General features: G+C 51.3%; 1 protein-coding gene across 1 annotated transcript in view; it reads right to left on the reverse strand.

Moving 5' to 3' along the window:
- GALNT10 (polypeptide N-acetylgalactosaminyltransferase 10) overlaps nt 1–22,789 on the reverse strand; it is a 218,534-nt gene that overhangs the window by 13,278 nt on the left and 182,467 nt on the right. Inside the window, exons 7-8 of the mRNA XM_021697273.1 lie at nt 17,204–17,321; nt 2,292–2,399 (exon numbers count right to left, since the gene is read on the reverse strand). Of these exons, the coding sequence (XP_021552948.1) occupies nt 2,292–2,399; nt 17,204–17,321 (226 nt within the window). The remainder of the gene's footprint in view (nt 1–2,291; nt 2,400–17,203; nt 17,322–22,789) is intronic.

The raw sequence follows: 22,789 nt of genomic DNA on the forward strand, positions 1-22,789 counted from the left end.
AGTAGTTAGATACCATGATAAAAATTCAGGGGAGCTTGATTCAGGCATCTTTGTGGTCCTGTAAACCTACGTGGGGTGCCCCTCTGATTGTTAACTGGTTTAAAGTCACCAGGAGACTGATAAGATACTGAGAGTTGAAAAAGAAGTTAAAATGTTTAAACACGGAATTGAGAGAAGACATTGAAATAAACTTCCCAGTCTTGTTAACAGATGGTGACATTAACACTAACAACAGCAACCACTGTTTAAGGGACAATTGCTCTGTGCCAGGCACTGGTCAGACCTAAGTGGGTTAGTTAATGTCTCCACATTTCACTTTCCTCATCTCTCAGACGGGGATTAAAAGCATAGGAGAATTAAGTTCGATAGATATGTAAGATGCTTTGCATGAAGTCTAGCTCACAAGAAGTTTTTATGTGTTACTACAGTTGGCTATTATCCATTGAATTCATCTGTGGTTCAATAAACAGGAGGTCGTGGTGCCTTTTAACCAGGTGGGTCTTATAAATGACCAGAGAAGAAAAGGCTGCTTTGGAAACGATCCTGCTGAGGGGTCAGAGGTGTCTCCACGGTCCCACCACTCCCAGTAGTTGAGAGTCGCGCGCGCTCTTGGGCTTACTGAGCGACTTTGCACTGTCTTCCTGTCTGGCGTCTTTCTCGGGGCTTGCCAACAGGATCTCAGAAGAAACCTGATTCCTACCTCACTTGCTGAGCCTAGAACCGGCCGCGCCCTCGCGTCGGATGGGCTGTCCGAAGCGCCGAGGGCCGGTGCCTGGCTGTCGTTGTAATCTTCTACCACTAGAGGGCACTGCTGGCTCTCTTTTTCTTCAACGCGGGGCCCAAAGCAGCCCCGGCCGCCTCCGGAGCTCAGCTCCCACCCATGGATGGAGCCCGGGCTCCCGCTGCCTGGTGGAGCCGCCCAGTCTTCCGTGTAACTTGCAGGACCGGGGCTCTTCGTGACCCCGGGCCTACAGTTCTGCACGGCATCCACTGTCGGGTGATATGGGAGGGGAAGGCGGCGGCAGGGCCGAAGGAGGCTGTCTGGACTGATGCCAAACAGGCTCCCAAGGAGTGTCTCTGTCGGGAGGGGTCTCCACCAGGCACAGCTGTGCCGGTTACCTGGTTACCTTTCCAGCTTCCCACAAACCTCTCTGCGGCCCTCTTTACCTTCTGGGCCCCCCCCCCCCCGCCCCATTTTTCTCTTGTGGTCACCTTGATTTTTTTTTTTCCTCAAGACACTTAATATTTTAAAATTTAAGGTTTAGGGTAAGATCATTAATACAAAAAACAAAACCAACCCCAAAACAAGCCTCTGGCTAACAGAGTTCTATGTGTAGCCAGTGGCCAATTTAATTCAAGCAATGATTAATACAAACCATCTTAAGGTAATGAAATAGTTTGACACAGAATTTTTGGCAGTGAAAGTGGAGGAGGGGGAGGGGGCGGGGGGGGGGCGGTAAGAGAAAGACACTGACATTTATTAGCCACCCTCCTGCCAGGAACTTTTAAGTGCCTTGCCTCAGGCTTTCCCCAACACACCACTCCACCTGTATTAATATTTATCTAACTGGTTTCTTTAAATCACTCCTGGTCTAACTTTGCACCTACTTCAGCTTTATCCTAAGTAATCAGATCTGGAAAATCACAAGTTAGCTACACTAATACATATTAATTTCTAATGCACATTAATTTAAACACATGTAAATAAAAATGTTCCTATGTCTGGCACCTAAAATCATCTTGTCTGTCACACTTGGGGAAACTGTGCCATCTCCTTAATTCTCTGGCAATGCTAAGAGTTGTGAAAAATTAGCTTCCTTTGAACAAAAGAGGAAACACAGGCTCAGAGGAGTTAAGGCTCTTAAGGTCACAGGGAATGGGTGGTTAAGCAGGGCTTTAAGTAAGTTATTTTATTTATTTATTTTTTAAAGATTTTATTTATTTATCTGAGACAGACAGAATGAGAGAGACAGAGAGCACATGAGAGGGGGGAGGGTCAGAGGGAGAAACAGACTCCCTGCTGAGCAGGGAGCCCGATACGGAACTCGATCCCGGGACTCCAGGATCATGACCTGAGCCGAAGGCAGTCGCTTAACCAACTGAGCCACCCAGGCGCCCAAAGTAAGTTATTTTAAATTGGATTTCACCTAGAGAGTTGGGGGGTGTGGTGGCACGCACATCCTCACACCTGAGTCACTTGGCTTGGAGTCCCAGGTATCTCGGGAGGTCTCTGCTGTGCTGATGGGCCCAGCCCCCTCCCGCCTCCCCATCCAGGGGAGCCACCACCTTACCCGGGCCAGGCTGACTCCGGCGGGAACCTTGTAGGGTACATACTTCCGGTAGATATGGCCCACCCTGGAGCAGGGGATGTCCTCCATGCGGCCCCCACACATCCACACCTGCAGGGCGGGAAGGGAGAGAGAAGATGATATTTCTGTCTCTCATTCACCATTGCCCCCAAAGGTCACCGTCGCCTCCTTCCATGCATTCACTGAAAGCATCAGCTTGGATTGTCTGCTAAAGCCCCCATTCACAGAGCGAGGAGGAAACCACGGTAGTACCAGCAGTGGTTTTAAATAGCTGACAGCGCTGAGTGCTTTCTCGTTGCCAAACGCTATGGGACAAGCTCCCCACGCACACCCGCATGTAAGCCTCATCAGAAACCCTATAAAGCGGGTAGTAACGGAGCTCCACTTTACAGAAGAAGAAACCATGGCTCAGAGAAGCTAAGAGGCTTGTCTAAGGTCGCAGGGTTAGTGAGTGGCAGAGCCAGAATTTAAACCCCGCTTCAGCTGACTCCAGCTGAGCAAGTGCAAGTGCGCGGACAGCTGTGTTGAGAATTCTAAGGTGGCAATGGGGGCTCAGTGGGAAGGACCGCGGGGATCGCTTAGTGATGTCTGCCACAGGTATGAGAGGGGAAGAGATGGCACACAGGCTCTGTATATTTACTGACTGTGGCCTCAGGTTCTGGAGTTTCCTCCGAGACCTCTAAGCCTCCTGCTGGGTCACCCTGAGCAGAGACAGCAGCCTCCCTGCCCCGACTTCTCTGCAGTCTGGCTCCCTAAGCCCCGCAGCTGCTATCACTGCGGAGGGGAATCCCAAGTTTCTCCTCGTGTTTCCCTACAGAGCTGGCATTACAAAGAGCTCCTGAGCTTGATGCATGTTGGTCTGATGGCAATTTGGGAATTCTTCCTAAGTATGCTGACTCACACCCACTGCAGAGCCCAGGGTAAACGGATCCTCCTCAGCAGTCCTGGCTTCAAATCCTAGCTCAGCCACTTACCAGGTTTGTGACTTTGATCAAGGTACTTAACTTCTCTGAGACTCAGTTTCCTCATCTGTGGAGGATTACATGAAGCGGGCCTTGGGGATGAGATATCACACGTGAGGTGCTTACTTAGCACAAGGCTTGGCACACGGTCACAGCAGTGACATGCGCCACAATGATTCATTCAGACATTTGACTAATATGTGTGGAGTATCCGCTACATGCTAAGCATTGTGCTGAGCACATACAGTGGTGAGTCTGCCAAAGCCCTTGCTCTCATGGACGGTGACTATGGTGCCCAGCTCCAGGATGGCCCCCAGTGAGCCTTGCCTTCTGGTATTTGCACCTTTAGGCAGTTCCCTCCCAAATGTGTCCTGTGAGGACGGACCCGTGTAACCAACAGAAAAGTGCAGAAATGAAGGTCATAAAAGACACCGTGGCTTCTGCCTTCCTTCGGGACCACTTGCTTTGGGGCCCCCAGCTGCCATGCCGTGAGGTCATCAGGCAGCTCTGTGGAGAGGTCGGGTGGTGAGGAGCTGAGGCCTCCTGCTTATCGTGTGAACGGGCCAGCCAGGTGAGCGAGCCCTTGAGAAAGGGATCCTCCAATCCCAGTCTATACCTCACATGCCGGTGGTCCTGGCTGACACCTTGACTGCAGCCTCGTGACAGACCCGAGCAGAACTGTCTGGCTAAGCCACTACTAACTGCCTGAGCCACACAAACCTTGCCATACTTTCACTGCGGCTTTAGGAGGGGATATTGGAGGTATGGGGTGTTCTTTTCCTGTGGCGGTAGATAGCTAACACAAAGGCAGTTTCAGATAGTGATGTGTGCTATAAGGGAGCCAAAGCAAGGCCAGACTCACTGTATGGATCTACGGATCTATGAGAGGTTCCATTATACTGGTCAGGGAAATCCTCACTTTGAAGGGAATATTAGACACGAGACTTAAATAATGAGAAGGTAAAAGTAACATAAAGATCCGAGGGGTGAGAGAACAGGTGGAGAGAGGAGCAAGTGAAAAGGCCCTGGGGTAGGGTGAGGCTTGGCTTAATCACTGAACAGAGAAAGCCAGAGGCCTGGAGCAGAAGCAGAGATCGGAGGGGAGGTCAGAGAGGTGAGCAGGGACAATCATGAGGGTCTCACAGTGCAAAACAAGGAGTCTTCAGCAAAAGTGTTTAGTGAGGGTGACAATATAATCCAATTTCTATTTTACCAAGATGACTCTGCCTGTGGGGTGCAGAATGGGCTAGGGCGCAGGGAGGGCCTGGGAGGCTCTTGCAGATAGAGGCAGTCATGCTTCGGTTTTGTGGACGCTGTGGTGATGGTAGGACTCAACTGTACTTGGGACGTTACATATATATTTATTTAAAATGGGCTCCACGCCCAGTGCGGAGCCCAATGCAGGGCTTGAACTCATGACCCTGAGATCAAGACCTGAGATCAAGAGTCGGTTACTCAACCGACTGAGCCCTCCAGGCGCCCCTCGGGGCATTATTATTAATGTCATTCCCCTGTTCCCTTGTTTATGAATGAGGAGCAGGAGTGGGAACATCTGCAACCCTGATTCTGTGCAAAAGAGTATTTTTCAGCTTGTACGGCTCAATGGCATAGTGGGGATCTGGCTTCCTGTCTTAATTATTTCACAGGCTCTAGAAGGGCTGCTTTTCCACCTCATGCACCTGGGCGTCCTCAGTCCCTTATTACCCTCCGCAGCCACTGTCTCCAACCACCCCGGATGTACTGCACCCAGGGTTCCTGCAAGGGGATATGTATGCATGGGGCGGCAATTAGTCGAAGTGCTGCCTGGAGAAATGCAATTATAGTCTGATCTTGGGGGAGAAAAAAAAAACTGAGCAAGTCAATAGAACAGAACATTGGTCTTGAGATAATGGACTCCTGATGGTAGATTAATGTCAAGGCCAAGCCAAGAAGTTTATTTTCAAAGCAGGAGATATTGATCAGGCGCCAGCATCCCATAACAATAACTCTTCCTTTATACAAAATGACTGATGTGGAAGTGATGCTTTTGTCTGGCGGATATTGCCCAGCTCGGTGCTGGGCTGCCCCTGCCTTTCGGGAGGGAGAGTGGCGCTGAGCAGGCGGGAGATACCTTACCCCGCTCTATTTTTGACTGTCTCCTGGGCAGTTGACTAGGCCGGCGTCCAGGTCCCCGGACTCCATATTAAGCTTGCATTAGCTAACGAGGATGCGTCTCCAGCTCTGCCTGGCAGGGAACCTTCCTTTATGTAGACAACAATCAATCTCCAAATCCTTCTCTTTGCTGTGACCTCTGGTTTCTTTGGCCCTGACCACGCTGGCCATCAGCCTGAAGGTTCCTGAAGGACCAGGATGTCCTTGATCTGCTGAGAGGTTTGAGGCATCCAAAACATCCTCAGACTTCCAGGACGTCCGGAGCCCAGAAGGAGTCCTGGTTTGGGATGACGGGTTTACTCCTCAGCCTCCCTGCCCTGAACATGATCCAGTGACAGCCGACTCAGAATGGGAACTGCCTTCAGACACACAGATACCTATTCAGCTGAAGCTGCTGCCAACTCCCGAGTCCTCTGGGAGCACCTGAACAGCCTGGAAAGGGCCCAGTGCAGGGCGCACCCAACTCTTCACAAGTCCCTCTAGCATCTTCCAAGTGGTCAGCACCTCTGTGGTGCTCGCTGGTTATGTGGCAGGATCCCAAGACTGGAGGGGACTCTCCCACCAGGAACAGGACAAAAGCTGGAGGCACAGAACGGGGTCCTGACTCGCCCCGGGCTGGGGTGTGGCCAGAGGTGCTCTTGATCCCAGGTCCCGTGGTCCTGCTCACGGCCCTGGTCCCCCGCCTGTGTACAGTTAGGGCCCTCTCCCACCTGCCTTCACAGCCGAGGCAGCTGCCCTCGAGACCCAGGACAGCCATGGCACGGGGGCTCTGAGCACAGCCCCCCATTCCCAACGCCGCCTCGTGCGGCCGTGTGGCTACGAGGCCCTCACCCTGGGAGCCGCAGTCTCCTGTGACCTGGGCATGACGGCTCACCGCTACCTCGCAAGGCCGCTCACGTGGCATGAGACAGTCATGAAAAGCACTTAGCTTGATGCCTGGCCATAGCAGATTTGACCACGTTCGTCATTTCTGTTTGCAAAAGAACGGGAAACACCACCAGCTTGAAATGATACAGCATCTGCCCCTTTGCCCAACACCATCATGGTTTTTATCCTATCGCCCGATTTCCGAAACGGAGAAACTGAGGCTCAGAGACATGAAGTGGTTTTTCTGACTTGGTGGCAGAACCTGCAGCTGACGGGAATGACAGGGCCAGGTGGGGCTGGCACAGGCATGGGGCACCACTGGGGGCCCGGCAGCCCCAGGGTGCTCGCCTCTCCCCCAGGTAACACACTGGCAGCAGACTCTAGCTGGTGGCAAAGAGAAGGGGTGGGGCGCAGCCAGCAGCAGCCAGACTACATGTGGCTGGGACCCCCTCCTAGTTGGATGCGGACACACATCGACCACTGAGATGAGGTATTTGTAACCCCTCTCTGCCATCGGCTTCCTTCCCTCCCTCCCTATGCAGCCCCTCGCCGGCCTCCACACCCACGGGGGACACGGCTGCTGGCTCTACCACGAGGAGTGTGCAACCCCCTCCACCGCCCCATCAGCTTGTTTCTTGGTGCCTTTCTCCCCTGCAGAACAGCCTTCTCACTTCTTGTGGAAGCACCATGCCACTAGACAAGTACAAATCTAATTGCAAAAGCTTGCTCCCCATTCATTTTCATTGCTGCTTTATTTTATTAGCAAACTTCTTTTGTGTGATGACAGGCTTCATTACAGTGTCTATAAAAGACAATTACTTGCTCTTATCTCCTAAACTGAGGGGGAAAGAAACAAGTGGTGATGTGCATCAGGAAGACACACGGGGGCCCAGAGAGCGCGTGGCAGAAGGGCCTGTCCTGTTGGGGGAGCCTCCCTCTGTTGAGGACACGACTGCCTGGGTGCCACTGAGCCTGGGCAGCCGTCCAACTGCCGACAGCCGGGAGAAGGTGACAGCCAGCCACAGCTTCTGCTCTTGGCACCTGGGCTGAGGACCCCTGTGGAGTTCAAACCCTATTTAGTTGCACTTGGGGTAAATAATAATAATTACCACCAGTTCTTCTGCATTGTCTGTGTGCTCAGAAGGTACCCGGGGTTGCTGTTAGGAGCATGGTTCTGGAGTAAGGACTGAGGTCTAATCCAGGCTCTTAAGCAAGCTTTGGGAGTCTCAAAGCCTCAGTCACCCCGTCTGCAAAATGGGATGAATTCTTGTATTTGCCTCCTGGGGTTGTGATGAGGCTGAAATGAGGTAATCCCAAAGCAGAGAGGGCTGTGAGCAATGTGTACGGTGCTATGTGGGCGCATGGCAGCTGAGGGTACTTCCCCTCAGAAAAGAAGAAATGGTGTGACATCCATGTTTTCCGAGGCTCATGTTGTTTTGAATATATTAGTTTGTTTTAAACAACAAGATGCTCTTTCAGGGAGTCTTACCAGCATGAAAGGACCTTAGTCATGCTAGTTTTAGATGTTGATAATGGTTACTGGATGCAGCTGGTAAAGAGTAGGAAAAAAGTTTTACTTGATTTTTAAAAACCATTTGAATTTCCTTCTAAGTTAATATTTTTTTATTCTAATTTTTTTTTTTAAGATTTTTTATTTATTTATTTGACAGAGAGAGACACAGCGAGAGAGGGAACACAAGCAGGGGGAGTGGGAGAGGGAGAAGCAGGCTCCCCGCAGAGCAGGGAGCCCGATGCGGGACTCGATCCCAGGACCCTGGGATCATGACCTGAGCTGAAGGCAGTTGCTTAACCAACTGAGCCACCCAGGCGCCCTTTTTTTTTTTTTTTAAAGATTTTTAATTTTTATTCTAATTTTATATAATATAGTTTTAAGCATATGTGTGTCTAAATTAATAAATTATTTGACAAATTCAACCATTTCCTTAGGTTTTTATAGACAAGTTGGCCACAAAAAGGGGGGGTGGTTGTCTTACATTAGGGTTTTGTTTCTTAAACTAATAAACAAATTCAGTCAAGAGGCAGGGTCCCTGAGGTTTGACTCATACTTTGAATAGAGCACTCTCATAACCACCCAGTGAGGGAGGTGCTATCAGACCTTCTACATGTGAGGAACCCAAGGCCTGGCGAGACCAAGAGACCAACTAACTGCCTTCCCCAAGGTCCCTCCGCTCATAAATGGCAGAGCCCAGGGTGGAATCCGGGGTTGGGTCCCCCAGAACCAGGCAGCTCTGAGACCTCTTCTGCCACGCACCCTATCAGCACTTGTCTGCAGAACAGGCACCCTGGCTTGTACACAAGGCTCTCCACCACCTGTTCCTCCACTCTCGGTCATTTCTGGCCCTCTCCACACCTCTGCACTCAGGTTGTGGATGCTGCTGGGAACCTGCGGCCGTCCATTCACTTTTCTGCTCTGTGGGGCACCTTGCTTTTCTTTCCATCAATAACACAGCCCATACAAACTTTCTTAGTTTCATTCATTCATTCATTCACACATGGCCTAGTCATTGGTCAGCCTTGCTCTAAAACCCTGTCGAAAGAAATGGAATAGAACCCCACTGCCAAGGGTGGACCCAGTGACCCAAGGACATAGCTGGGTGAAGGTGCTGGGGGCGTACTGGCCAACCCGCCGAGCCGCCTCCCCGTCTGCTCTGTCCTTCTACGCCCAAGCCTGAGCACTCTCTCTGTACGAGACCCCACGTATTCAACACAGCCACAGTTTTCACCCTTGGGAACATCAGAATGGCCTAAAACTGGTTAAAATACAGACTCCCGGGCCCCACCCTTAGGGTGTCTAACTCAGCAGGTCTGGGGTGGAGCCTGAGAATTTGCATTTCTAACAAGTTCTCAGACGCTGTGGATACTGCTGTGGATACAGCCTCCCTCAGGATAATGGTACTAGCGAGTTCACAGACAGCCCTGTGAGTATGGGGTTAGTGCCCTCGTAGGTGAGAAGATATAGCTTCAGCAGAAAGGGCAAGGGAGGGGCACCTGGGTGGCTCAGTTGGTTAGGCGACTGCCTTCGGCTTGGGTCGGGATCCTGGAGTCCCTGGATCAAGTCCCGCATCGGGCTCCCTGCTCGGCGGGGAGTCTGCTTCTCCCTCTGACCCTCTCCCCTTTCATGCTCTCTCTCTCTCTCTCTCTCTCAAATAAGTACATAAATAAGTAATTAAAAAAAAAAAAAAGAAAGAAAGGGCAAGGGAGCCATCCAAGGCCTCACTGAGAGTTCGCCCCAAAGCTGGGCCTGGACCCAAGGTCCTCGGCCTGTGTCTCGTCAGCCTCAAAGCTCTTTCCACTCCCGTCTTCCTGTGGCTGCAGCCTGATTCACAACGGCAGCAACAATGCCAACATTGACAGCCACCGTTTATCGAGCATTTATTATGTGCCAAGCCCCGAGCTAAGGTTTTAACACGGTTCGACTGACATTATGTTCACACCCACACTATGAAGTAAGGATTATTCTATCCCCATCTGATAGCTATGAAGTTACGTCCAGAGAGGTTAGGTCACTTCCCCAAGGCCACACAGCGACTAGCTGATCACGCCTGCACCAGAACCCAGGGGGTTTGACTCTGTGGGCCATGTACTTAATCCCGTGATGTTGTACACGAGGCTTCTGATCGGAACAGCTACCACTTATTGAATGCCTCCTTTTTGCCTGGCTCGAGGCCAGATAAATGTTTCAGGCCATTTAGTTCTTACAGAAAAGCTCTGAAGAAGTTACTCTCGCCATTTTTTAGTGATGAAAGACTGAGGCATGGAGAGACAGGTGTGTGCCGGCTGGGAAGCCATGTATGACAGACGGCCCTTGGGCCTCTGAGCCACCTTCCTGGAGGAATGTGGGAGACACAGGCTCCTGCAGAGATGTTCATGGAATTTCAAAGGGCTTGCTCAGAGCATAACAAGCAGAATGCCTTCCCTGCTCCTAGCAGGCGGCTCTTGGAAAGGCTGGGCACCTGTAGCCAGCGGGGGTGGGGGATGCTGCACGCAGCAGAACAAGTTCCTGGCATCCTTGGATAACCCAGCGAGGGAAGGCGCTACCACCAGGGGCCCAGCAGCGACACCGCAGCTAGTCTGAGTCAGAGGGGCTGGAAGTGGGACGGTCTAGAGAGATGGGGAAAAGCGCTGGCATGCAGGTGCTTGGATGGCGGTCCCGGATCGCCTTCTGCCTCTTGGGCTGGTCTCCGGAAATCATTTCTCTCTCCTGTGCGGCACCTTAACTCCCCTCGGGGCTGGTCCGGACTTCCGGGCCCTGCCTCTAACAGTGGCCTCTCTCTAGGCAGGGCCGCCCTTTCCTCCACCTCTCCTACCGTGAGGAACGAGACAAGCACGGGGCTGTTTAGCATCAGGACATCTGGGATCTAGCCGAGGGACCCTGGCCCAGTCACCGGACTCACTAAAGGTGTCAGGTCACAACATCACCTGTAACCGGTGTCTGGGGGCGCTCCTACCTTCTTTCCACACTCTTCCATTTAATTCTCCTGATGCTGCTGTGAGTTTTACAGAAGGAAAACCTGAGCATTTTCTTTTTTAAAATCTGCCCCAAATCTGCAGCCTGGGACTGGCTTGGGCTTTGGCAGCCGTATCAGACAAAGCAAACCCAGGCCCCCTGACGCCTCCAGCCTCTACTCATATGTGCTGGGTTTCCCTCTCCAAGAAGGCTGTCGCCCGTCTCCTCAGGTGGCCTCCTGTTACTCCCCTGCTTACAGGAGCCTGTCCCAGGGGAGCCTTAGGCTGGCACTGTCTCTCCCTCAGAGGGCAGGGGCTGTTGCCTCTGCACTCAGTCCTTCCCCGGGGTCTCCTCCTGCCACTGCCTTTTCTGGAGGCCTGCCTTGGGGAGGGGGGGCCCTCATCCCTGAACTTGCAAATGGCCCAAACACAGCATTGGGATGTGTATGGTGAGGGCGCACTGAGAGGGCTGAAAACCAACATTTTTTCCTTCTTAGTTAAAAAAAAAAAAAAAATCTTAATTTTTTCCTGACTATAGAAGTGATATGTACTTATGATGAACATATTCACTGTTACAGAAACACATTAGTGGAAGGGGACGGCCGCATCTGGGGCCCTCCCACCCCCGCTGCCTCGAGGGACAGGAAGCCTTGCTGGTGCTGTGGGTCAGAGCCAGGCTCAGTCTGAGTCCGACAAGCAGGGCTGACATCCCCGTTGCAGCTGTGTGATTCCGTGGAAGTGACTTAACCTGAGCCTCAGTATCCTCATCTACAAAAAGAGATAATCAGAGCACCTCCTTGGGTGCATCACGAAGGCTAAATGACAACGTGGGAACAGTGCCGTGCACAGAGCCCCACACGTTTCTAGTGTGCGGGCCCAGGAAACGTTAGCTGGCGTGAGGAGAGTCTCAGGCTTTTTGGTTGCTGGTTTGCCTTCATCATATTTTTAAACATTAAACACGAGATCATATTACATATATACTGTTTTTTACTTCTGTTTAAACTTGATTTTGGAGGCATCTAACTTTTTTTAGATATAATATGCTATTGTTTAGATGTGTTCTAACTTATTTATTTATTTATTTAAAAGATTTTATTTATTTATTTGACAGAGAGATAGAGAGAGAGCACAAGTAGGCAGAGAGAGGGAGAAGCAGACTCTCCACTGAGCAGGGAGCCCGACGCGGGGCTCGATCCCAGGAACCTGGGATCATGACCTGAGCCGAAGGCAGCCGCTCAACCGACTGAGCCACCCAGGTGCCCCGTTCTAACTTATTTATACCCGCAGGATGTACATTTGGGTCATTTTCAATCTTTCCCTGTTGTAAGTAAGGCCTCAATAAATAGCTTCTACCTAAATCTTTGCTCATCCTTGCAGCTGTCTCTCTTGGATAAACTCCTGGGTGTGGAATTTTAGGTCAAAGAATGTGCTTGCTTTGGCATGGAACAGATTTTGCCGAGTTGCTATTAACAAGAGTTATCCACTTACACTGTCGCAAAGCCCACCTTTCTCATGCAAGCTCATCCATATTGTCCTGTGGATACTTTCTCTCTCCTGGATCTCAGAGTTGAAGATATCCTAACCTTGGCCTCCTGGGGACACTGTGCAGTTCTCCTTCTGGCTCGTCCTGCTGCTACCACCTCTGATCCAAACCACCCTCGCACCTGTGTAAGTCAAAGGGCTTTCCCCATGGCATCTTATTTGATTCTATCTTGTGGGATAGGAAGGAAAGTTGTAACAGCATTGTCTGGGATGTGAGGGCCAGAGAGGTCAAGTGATTGGTCTCGGGCCCTCAGATGTATGGATGGAGAGCCAAGATGAGAAGCCAATACCCTGCCTTCTTGCTGAGTACACTTCCCACCACACCACCGTTACCCAAAGATGGTGATGTAAGTCTGGGAAGGGCAGGGCGAAGGAAGTTTTATCAGATAGGAACTGATGCCACTAAGTTATTTAAAACACCTACTATGGGCCAAACACTGGGTCTAGAGTTAGCTTCCAGGGAGCTCACAGTCCAGTGGGGAAGAGACAGGCCACCCCTTGGGTCATGTCAACATGAGGAATCTGGAGCCAAGCCAGGAGTGGCGTTGGGATGGACCCTACCTAGCACAGGGAGCTCAGGTAAAGCTGAATGTGGGCCGGCCAGACTAAGGAAAGGCATTTTAAGAAGAGTGAACAGTGTGTGCTTCCAAAGATGACCTGATACATGAACCTAGGGCTTGTGAACAGTTCCATATGGCTGTGCACACACGTCTGCGTGGATATCTGTGGTTTGCTCTGCCCCACATCCATTCTCCTTCTAGATACAGTGCCTGCACTTTCCTTTGGGGAACCGGCCCAACCCCACTTTCCTGTCTCCAGGATGGGCAAGGAAGCAGCAGGTCAGTGAGACTCAACTTGGGGACTTCTACAGGAATGATGGGAAAGACGAACTCTCTTTCCAGTGGGATGCTGAGTATTTCCACAAGAGAAAGCCTGCCCTGAGCAGGAAGCCAACCTGGGTGAAAGCAGAGTCAAGGGACTGAGAGAGATGGAGACCAGAGGAGATGGGTTAGTCCCTGGATCCAGCTAAGCCTAAAAGGTCTGCCCTGGAATTTCAACTGTGTGAGCCAACTGATTCTGATTTTTCACTTAAATCAGATTGACTAGGATCTGGGTCATCTGTAACCAAGAGGGCAGACTAATGCAATGGGGCGAGAGGATTGGCGGCGGGGGGGGGGGGGGTGTTGAGGGGCGGTGGAGAGACGAGCAGGGGTCAGCTCATGGAGGCAGGTACAGGCAGGCGACGGAGCTCAAGATTTAACCAGCCACTAGAACTGGGAAGATTCTAACTGCCACCCCAGAGAACTTTGGTAGTGTGACTGTGGAAACAAAATCTCTCCTCACCGAGACAGAGAGAAAGAAAGAGGGAAAAAAAAAAAATCAATGACTCTTCCAGAAATTTCAGAACCTTCAGAATACCTCTTCTAGGGTTTTCCCATCAGGATAGATGGCCTACTCCGGAATTGGAGCCAAAGTATTAATTCATCAGTCCTGATGGCACGTATCAATTTATCTTAATTTCTGAAAATACACTTGAGCCTTTCAGACCAGTCTCTTTTCTCTGTCACCAAGAAGAAAAAGGGTCTCAGCAGAGATGAAGCAGGGGGAACATGGCCCTTTCAAAATGCTCCCCTCTGGCTGAAATGGAACACTGAAATGAAACACTGAAGGGAGGCGTCTCTAGCAGATGGATGGGCTTTCCTGTCCCTTCAGCACCGTGAGCAGGCCTTCCGCGGGGGTTGGGGAGACAAAGCACTGGCAGATGAGCTGTCATGGGCTCTGGGAACTCACGCTCTCCAAGCCAGGAGAGAGAAAACTGAGGGAGGGAAGTCTCCCTTCCAGACCTGGGAGCCTCCTCATTACATAGAACCCTTTCCCCTTGAGAGTGAAGGACAGTAATTGGATCAAATGAAACAGGGGCCAGCCTCCTTCCCCCTCCCGGGTGAGAGACTTCCAATATGGCTTCATTACCAAGTCTTTTGTAAACAAACTGTGTGGAGAAAAATGCCATTTGTTCTGCTGTAATTGCCTGATGAGCATCATTAGATGGGTCTTTGAAACACACAGAATGAAATCATTTTGGGTTTAGGAATTCCTTTGTGCAAAGCCTTCTCCATTCACTATTCTCTAGAGAGGGCATCTCTGAAAGGGGACTTCTTGACCATGGAGGCTGGTTTCTGGCCAGTGACACACCAGCCCATATTTATTCAGTGCCTCCTCCATGTCAGGCAATCCTTTAGGTACCTGGGACACAGCGGTGAGTGAAACACACAGACATTCCTGCCCTCCTGAAGTTTCCATTCTGGTGAGCACTCAGAACACAGGTGTGCCCATTTCTGGGTACACACTTGGTAGAAAACTCTGTAAATCAAGTTTGTTTGACTGCTGGATTGACGAAGCATGAGGTTACAACTCTTTCGATCCCCTGTGTGTGCTTTCACTGTACCCATAAGGATGTGACATTTGGAAAATGAGATTGCATGGGCTACGGATATGAAATAAATGACATATGTGCCATCACTTGCCACACCTGCACCCGTGGCAGACATCACTAATCAATCACCACTTTTTCTCATTAGCTTGGATGCAGCTTCAGAATGCATAGCAACACAGTGCTGGGTAGCCTCTATCCCTGAGCAGATCAGAGTTGGCTGCGAGAGGAAACCTATTTGCTATTTCTCACTTAGACTGTCATGAATTCACTTCACTGAGAGGCTGTAGAATATCCCAGTAAATTAAGAATAACCCCAGGAGGGTGCAAAAATCGAAGAAAGGGGCAAAGACTGCAGCCAGCTTCTCAGGCTCGTTTTCCTCTCACAAGTCTTCTCTCCCTCTCCTGTCCCTACAGAAGCCTAGGAAACATTGGCAGGTCAGAGTGCGGGCTCTGCAGCCAGGACCTGGGGCCAGGTCCTGGTTCCATTACTCCACCTGTGTGGGGCTTTGGTCTGAGCCCCACTGGCCTCCCTGCGAAATGGGTATAATGATGACATCACTCTGCTAGGGATGCTGGGAGGATTGAACAAGCCAACACATGTGAAGGGCTTGGCACAGTGTCCCGTCAGCTCTGAGTAGGGCTGAAATCCAGCTATTGCACCTCAGAGGGGATACAGACTTGTCTGCAGCTGGTGTCCGCTCTGACTGGTTGGTGCCTGTGTCCTCATTGCCCTTAAATACTTCGAGTATCACTCCTGGACATGAGGGTTAGTTCAGGGGCCAGTCCCCTTATGGGAGACAGCTTCAGAAGTCCGGAGCTAAAACAGACACAGATGGCCCTTCAAACCAAAACAGTGTTGTGGCAGAATGCCAGGTTGTGTTTTCTTGCAATCAAGGGTTTATGTTCCCTGGTTCTGAACGGCTCAACCAGTGGTGCACAAGGGGACAACAATGATGTCGAGAATGAAAACAATCTTTGGGATGTTATTAAGGAGCACCCAACCCGCACGGTCGCATTTAATCCTCTGCATGACCCTGTGAGGATTCAAGTATCATTAAGCCCATTTCGTGGAAGCAGAAACTGAGGCTCAGTGAGGTGAGCCTTCCTTATCCAAGATCACGTAGCTGGTCAGAAGTGGCAGAGATGGGATGTGACCCCAGCACTGAAGGCTCAATCACTGTGTGAGACAATGGTCTCTTGCATAAAAAGTTGGGGCCCAATTGGGGGGGGGGGCGCATCAGGGTTGTGTATTCCCAGCAATGTGCCACTGGCCATCCCTCGTGGGCGGGGGTATGCCCTCCCAGGTTGGCCCTGGGGATGTCAGAAGCAGGCCCTGGCCCACCTCCCCTCAGAGGGACCAAGCCTCTCTTCTTCACCTAACTCAATATGGAATCCCACAACTGAGGGGGATAAAGTGGCTCCAGAAATTTGGGTGGCTAACTAGTAACCACCATTTCCCTACTACCATTGTCGAAGCTTCTATAGCACATGGGTTGGTGTAAATATTTATTCACTGGATCTTTTTTATTTTAAAGATTTTTTTGTTTATTTATTTTAGAGCGAGTGCGCGTGCCTGCCCCATGCAAGGGAGCAGGGGGAGGAGCAGAAGGGGAGGGGGTGAGGGGAGGGAGGGGGAAAGAATCTCAAGCAGACTCCCTGCTGAGCACAGAGCCAGATGCGGGGCTCAATCGCTGGACACTGATATCATGACCTGAGCCGAAACCAACGGTCGGACGCTTAACCAACTGAGCCACCCAGGCGCCCCTTCACTGGATCTTTAATAAATTTTACCAATTCTTAATTGCTGGTTGTGTGCCCAGGTTGCATGTTAAGCACTTCTATTACCTCATTCAATCTTCACAAGAGCTCTGTAAGGTAGGTAGTATCATTGCCATCTTACCTCAGATGAGGAGAGAAAGCCAATCAAACTTGCCCCAAATCACCAAGCTCCTGAAAAGTGGAGTTGGGATTTGAACCCACACTTTTCTGAATCAACAACTTGAGTTCCTGACCACTGGTCTCTATGGCAAACTCCAGCAGTGGTGGATACAAAAAGGAAAACCGGAGAGGGGTGGCCAGGAAGCACTCAGGCTGCCTCGGAATCTGGGAGGCCGGGCACCATCCCCGGAGCACAGCATTCCCCTAGGCCTGTGTACCCTCCTTGTCCTGGTTTCTCTTCCCCGCTGCTGGTCTGCCGTGCATCTCACTGGGAGACACGGCACCATCTTGACTGGAAGTGAGACCTGTCTTATTCTAGCTCGGCCGTCCTAAGAAGCAGATGATGTAAGAGCTGTGGTTAAGGCCAGGCTTGAGCAGCCTGAGGAGACACCCCATGTCCACTATCACACACCACGAGGAGTGGCCCACAGCCCCTGACTTCTTCACCTGAGCAACAGGAGCTGCAGAACCCTCAGGACAGGTGCCAAGGCGGGTGTGGCAAGGAGAAGGGGGCTTCCAAAAAGCTGGCTCACCTTGAATGAGATTTCATACTGCTCCCCTCCCCAGATCTCCAGGCCTGGGTCGTACCCGCCCAGCTCCCAGAACCATTTCCGATCCACAGCGAACAGTCCACCGGCCATCACGGGAGACCTGTCAGGGAAGAAGAGGGCGGTGTGAAGACCGAACGCCCCGGCCGCGTGCTCCGGGTGTGAGCCGACGCTGTTGTTCCCCCGGGGATGGTGCTGCACGATGCCCTGTGAGCACAGCCCACATGTCTAGCGGGGACTCCGAGGCCCTTCCAAGGGAGGGCCCAGGCTGTCTTCTATCTTGGCCATAACCTCCCTTCTTAAATGCTACATTTTAACCAAACTGATCCAAAGCGCTTTTCAACCGTTACTTGTGAGAGGAAATCACAGGAACGTGCGCGCCTTGCAGCTGCGTTGGCCATGCCTCTCTGGTCCTCCCACGGGTTACATGCTCTGAATCAGGTCCCTCCGAGCCTGTCTGTGCTGTGGAATCTTTTAGAGAGAAGACAAAACACAGCTTGCTGGGCCCTACCCCAGACCTATGAAGCAGTCCCTGGGGATGGAGCCTAGGAATGTGTGTTTTCAAACAGGTTCCTTGGATGATTCTCAGTCAGCCCAGCACTGGACATCTGTTCTGCTGAGAGTTTGCAGAAGAAGACACAGTGTCTGTTCTTTCCGTTACACTGGGATACGATTAACTGCAACCATTTGCTGTCTCACTGCTCTAGTCCCTGAGTACCAGCTGAGCCGCAGACGCTGGGAGACTGTGGTGGTAAATCGGAGTTGGCCTGGGACTTCAGGGGGTGCTAGTGTGCAAGGGCAGCCCCCTCAGGACAGAAGGATCTGGAAGACAGGTAACAAGGGCCTCTGGCAGGTGCAGACAGCACCACAGGAACATGAAAGGAGGGAGTATCTGCCTCCAGGTTTTGGAGGCGAGGAGGGAGGCTGCGGCAAGAGTCCAGGAAGGGTGCTCAGGGGGTGGCATTCGAGGTAGGTTTGGACAAGTGGGAAATGAGGGGAGAGGAAGGAACCCCGCAGAGGAAAAGCCCAGGAGCAAGAGCACAGAGATGATAAATCGGGGGCACCACGGGCAACAAGACGTCAGCATGGCATTGTGCCAAGCCCAAGGGGGATGCCATGCGGCAGCCTGCCTGCATCCCCACGGTGCCTCACACAGCGCTGGCACCCAGAGGGGCCACTGGTATTTGCTGAGGGAAGATCTCTCAGAGTGGCCGCGTCCTTATCCAGCTCCACTGGAAACTCCAAACCCTCAGACCAAATAACATTCCAGCAGCAAACTTCATGCCACCTCCCGGCCTTGGGAACTGCAAGCTCATGGAAATTGGGCTGATTTAAAAAGAACATAGCTAACCCACATGCCTCCCAAGCTTCCTGTAGCAGATGAGCCTTGAAAGCATAGGAGGAACTCCTTTAAAAGAAGATCCCCTTGAATATTCACTGAGGGCTCAAATGTGGCAGGTGCTTGCCTGAACTAATTTTTTTTTTTTTTTAAAGATTTTATTTATTTATTTTAGAGACAGAGCACAAGAGGGGGGAGCGGGAGAGGGAGAAGCAGACTCCCTGCTGAGCAGGGAGCCCGATGCGGGACTCGATCCAGGGACTCCAGGATCATGACCTGAGCCGAAGGCAGTCGCTTAACCAACTGAGCCACCCAGGCGCCCTGAACTAATTTTTTAATAAGATGACCACTCCTTGCGTTGACCTCATGAGATGGGCCTCATCCTTATCACCCCACTGGCGCAGGTAGAAACCAGAGCACAGACAGGTAACTTGCTCAAGGCTTCACAGCTACTTAAAGCAGGTTTTGAATTTCTAATCTTTGCCAGAGCTCACACCCCTCAGGGCCACAGAACAATTCCTCCTGTCAAGAAGGAGCAATCAAGAGGCAGGTGATGCGTGAACAGGACAGGGGATCAGGGATGGGAAAGCCATCCCTCCAGCTTCCTCTCTCCTTTACCTTTGGTGTGATCTGAGACAAAGTGTTTAACCATTTAACCCTGTGTCACCTGGTACCGCAGCCATGGGCCACATGAGGCTACTGGACACCTGGAATGTGACTACTCTGAATTGAGATGTGTCGGAAGTGTAAGATACACCCTGGAAGTCCAAGACTTAGTGTGAAAAAAAAGAACAGAAAAGGCCTCATTAATAATTTCAGGGGCGCCTGGCTGGCTCAGTCAGTGGGTCATGCAACTCTTGACCTTGGGGTTGAGAGTTTGAGCCCTATGTTGGTGTGAGATGACTTAAAAAGAAAATCTTAAAAAAATAATTTCAAAGTGTTGGTTACATGTTAAAATGAGACTATTTTAGGTATGCTGGGTTACACAGAGTATTTTACAAAAATGAATCTTAGCTGCTTCTCTTTACCTTTTTTTATGTGGCCACTAGAAAATTTAAAAGTACTTATGTAGCTCGTATTATATTTCTCCTGGACAGTCTGATTTAATACCTCTGAGCCGGTCTCCCCATCTACAGGATGAACGTATAGCTGTGTTTCCTAGCTCGCGTTGTTGTTATATTTCTTTTTTTTTTTTTTTAAAGATTTTATTTATTTATTTGAGAGAGAGAGAATGAGAGAGAGAGAGCACATGAGAGGGGAGAGGGTCAAAGGGAGAAGCAGGCTCCTTGCTGAGCAGGGAGCCCGATGCGGGACTCGATCCAGGGACTCCAGGATTATGACCTGAGCCGAAGGCAGTCGCTTAACCAACTGAGCCACCCAGGCGCCCTTGTTGTTATATTTCTGAGAGTACCCAGTAGTATGAAAAATAAGGTGTCTAGTATCAACTTTCCTTTGTCTCCTGAAGGTTGTGGGGTTTGGGTTTTTTGGCTGGAGCCGCAAATACCCTGCTTGGAGAGGCAGGGAGTGTTTCTGCGCCCGTGCTTCATGGGAATCAAACCCAAGACTGCACACGGAAATCAGCCTGGGTGGAAGCCAGTGGCAAGGGCTGCGGAGCTGCTGTGGAACCGGGAGGATATTAGCCTTAAGGCATTTTGGATGTTCGAGGCTTGCCTCCAGAGAGAAGCCTCTCCTCTGGCCCAGTCTATTTTCTGCTGTGTTCAGCAATAATAGCAAAAACTATTCGGAGTATCTAGCGTCTACCACTCACTTCACCGACATCATCTTCAGCTCTCACAAAGCTTCATTCCTAGCCCCCTTTTTGGATGGAGAAATCTGAAATCCAAAAATGCTACACACTCTGCTCAAGGGCATACACTGAGTAAGTGGATGATCTGCAGTTCCAGTGGAGGCGGGGGGGGCTGCCACCAAAGCCCATGCCCTTCAAACATTCCACTGCCCTGTGCCTGCAGATTGCCCGCTTACTGGCACCGTGCAGAAGTGTGCAGAAAATAACCAGGATTTTTCTAGTTGCCTCTCCCCTGGGTTTTGTCCAAGTACGGTACAGAAAAGATACTTCTGGAAAGAATCAGAGGATACAACGGATGGAGAGTCCCTCAGGAAGCATCTAGGCCAGTGGCTCTCAACCATGGCCACACATCGGCATCCCCTGGGAGCTTTAAAGAACACGGATACCTGGAGGCCAGCCCCAGTTACACTCTGGTGTAACTGGTCTCCGGGTGGCCTGGTGGGTTTGTTTGTTTGTTTTGACAGACTCCCCAGGTGATGCCAGTGTGCAGGGTTGAGAATACTGATCTAGGGCAGGCCCGGCCCCTTCCAGGTGAGACATGGAAGAGAGGCCCCAGAGGAAACCAGCGGGGCCTCTGCCACTAAGCAGCTGCATGCCCGGGACTTACCCTGTCCTCATCCTGCAATGAGATGATGATGTACGGGACCCATCCTTTTGCACATTTCAAATGTAGGGCCCACAAGTCTGCTTACGGTACTGGTTCAAACCAAAAGGGGTTCTGGTTACCCTGGAAAGTCTGCTTTCTGGAGTAGCTCATTCTGACCTTAGCTGATGCTACATGTCATCTTGGGCAAGTCTCACGTCCTCTCTGAGCCGCAGGGTCTGCATCAGGCAAAGGTGGAGAACTGTACCCACCCCCGGGGCACCCTGGTGAGGACCGTGTGTGGTCAAGTAGTGTCCCCTGTGGCTGCTCTACCAGCTCAGGTCAGATGTTAGTACTCGTCTTAGTAGTAGCACTCTTGAGAACTCAGGGCAACTGGGGATTGCCTCGGGTGTGTGGGGGCTGCTGACTGCATGATGTGGGCTCGCGTTCCAACAGTAGTGCTTGACCGCGCTTAGGACACTTTGTACCCAACGTCTGACCTGCTCAGGAGGCACGGGGCTCCTCCCATGCTCTCAGCTCACACTGCTCCATTGCCCAGCCACCTTTTACTTCCCCAAACAAGCTCATCTCCTCCTCCCTCTGAGCCTTCCCTTGGGCCCATTACATTAGGGGCTCCCCTCAGGAACTCTGCTGTTCCCTGTGCCATGAAGATGGTCGAGCTGCCGACAGACCCCTTTCTCAGATGGGGAGCAGGAGGTGCAGGGAGGCTGGGGTTCACTGGGCTTAAACTGTGCTTAAGCAGGTGTGGTAGACAGGATAATGGCCCCCCAAAGAAGCCAATGCCTAATTCCTGGAACCTGGGAATAGGCCATCTTACATAGCAAAGGGACTTTGCAAATATAATTAAGTGAAGGATCTGAGACGGGGAGATTGTCCTGGTGGTCCCATGCAATCACAAGGGTCCTTGTACATGAAAGGAGGAGGCAGGAGGGTCAGAGTGAGAGAAGGGGATGTGATGATGAAAGACGGATGGGGGAGGAAGAAGGAGCAGGGGCGGGGGGGAGGGGGAGCAAGGGGGAGGGGCGGGGGGAAGGCAAGGGGGAAAGAGAGGGAGACTTGGAGATGTTATGCTGCTCGCTTTGAAGGTGGAGGAAGGAGCCATGACCCAAAGAGTGTGGGCAGCCTCTAGAAACTAGAGAGTACAAGCAAACGGATTCCTCCCTAGAGCCTCCAAAGGGGACACAGCCCTGCCAATATGGTGACTTTAGCTCAGTAAGACTCCTTTTCAGACGTCTGACTTCCAGAACTTTAAGAGAATAAATATGTGTTGTTTTAATAAGCCAGTAAATTTGTGCTAATTTTTAATTAGGAAACTAATACAGCAGGAAGCTGGGTGTCAGCTTTGTACCCAAGGGTCTTTCCACACCTCCAGCAGGGGAGCCAGAGTGGCCCACAGGACAGCACAGGATGGGCGCCAGAGGGGCGCTGGCTCTAATCCTGGCCTGGCCACTAACTCACTGTATAAGTCAGCCGCCTCCCCCCTCCTCCCCTCGCCAAGTCCTGGAGCCTCAGTCTCCCCATCTGCAAGGGGTTGGAGTCCATTACCTGTAGGTCCCCCTGGCTTTCACATTCTAGGATGTTATGGGTCCAGTCCACACCTCCCCAAACTTCTACCATGGGACAAGCTGCTACTTCCCGAATATTTCCCTAATCTTTCCAAGAGGGTGTAACTGAATGATGGGAAAACCGGCTCCAGAGGCAGACAGACCTGTGTGTGCATCTGCCTTCACCCCTTCCGAGTTGTGTGACCTAGAAAAGCTGCCTCACGCCATGGGACTTGGTGTCCCCACTTGGAAAATATGGATAATAATTCTGACTACA

Source organism: Neomonachus schauinslandi, chromosome 7, assembly GCF_002201575.2.
Source record: "Neomonachus schauinslandi chromosome 7, ASM220157v2, whole genome shotgun sequence".
Classification (NCBI taxonomy): Eukaryota; Metazoa; Chordata; class Mammalia; order Carnivora; family Phocidae; genus Neomonachus; species Neomonachus schauinslandi.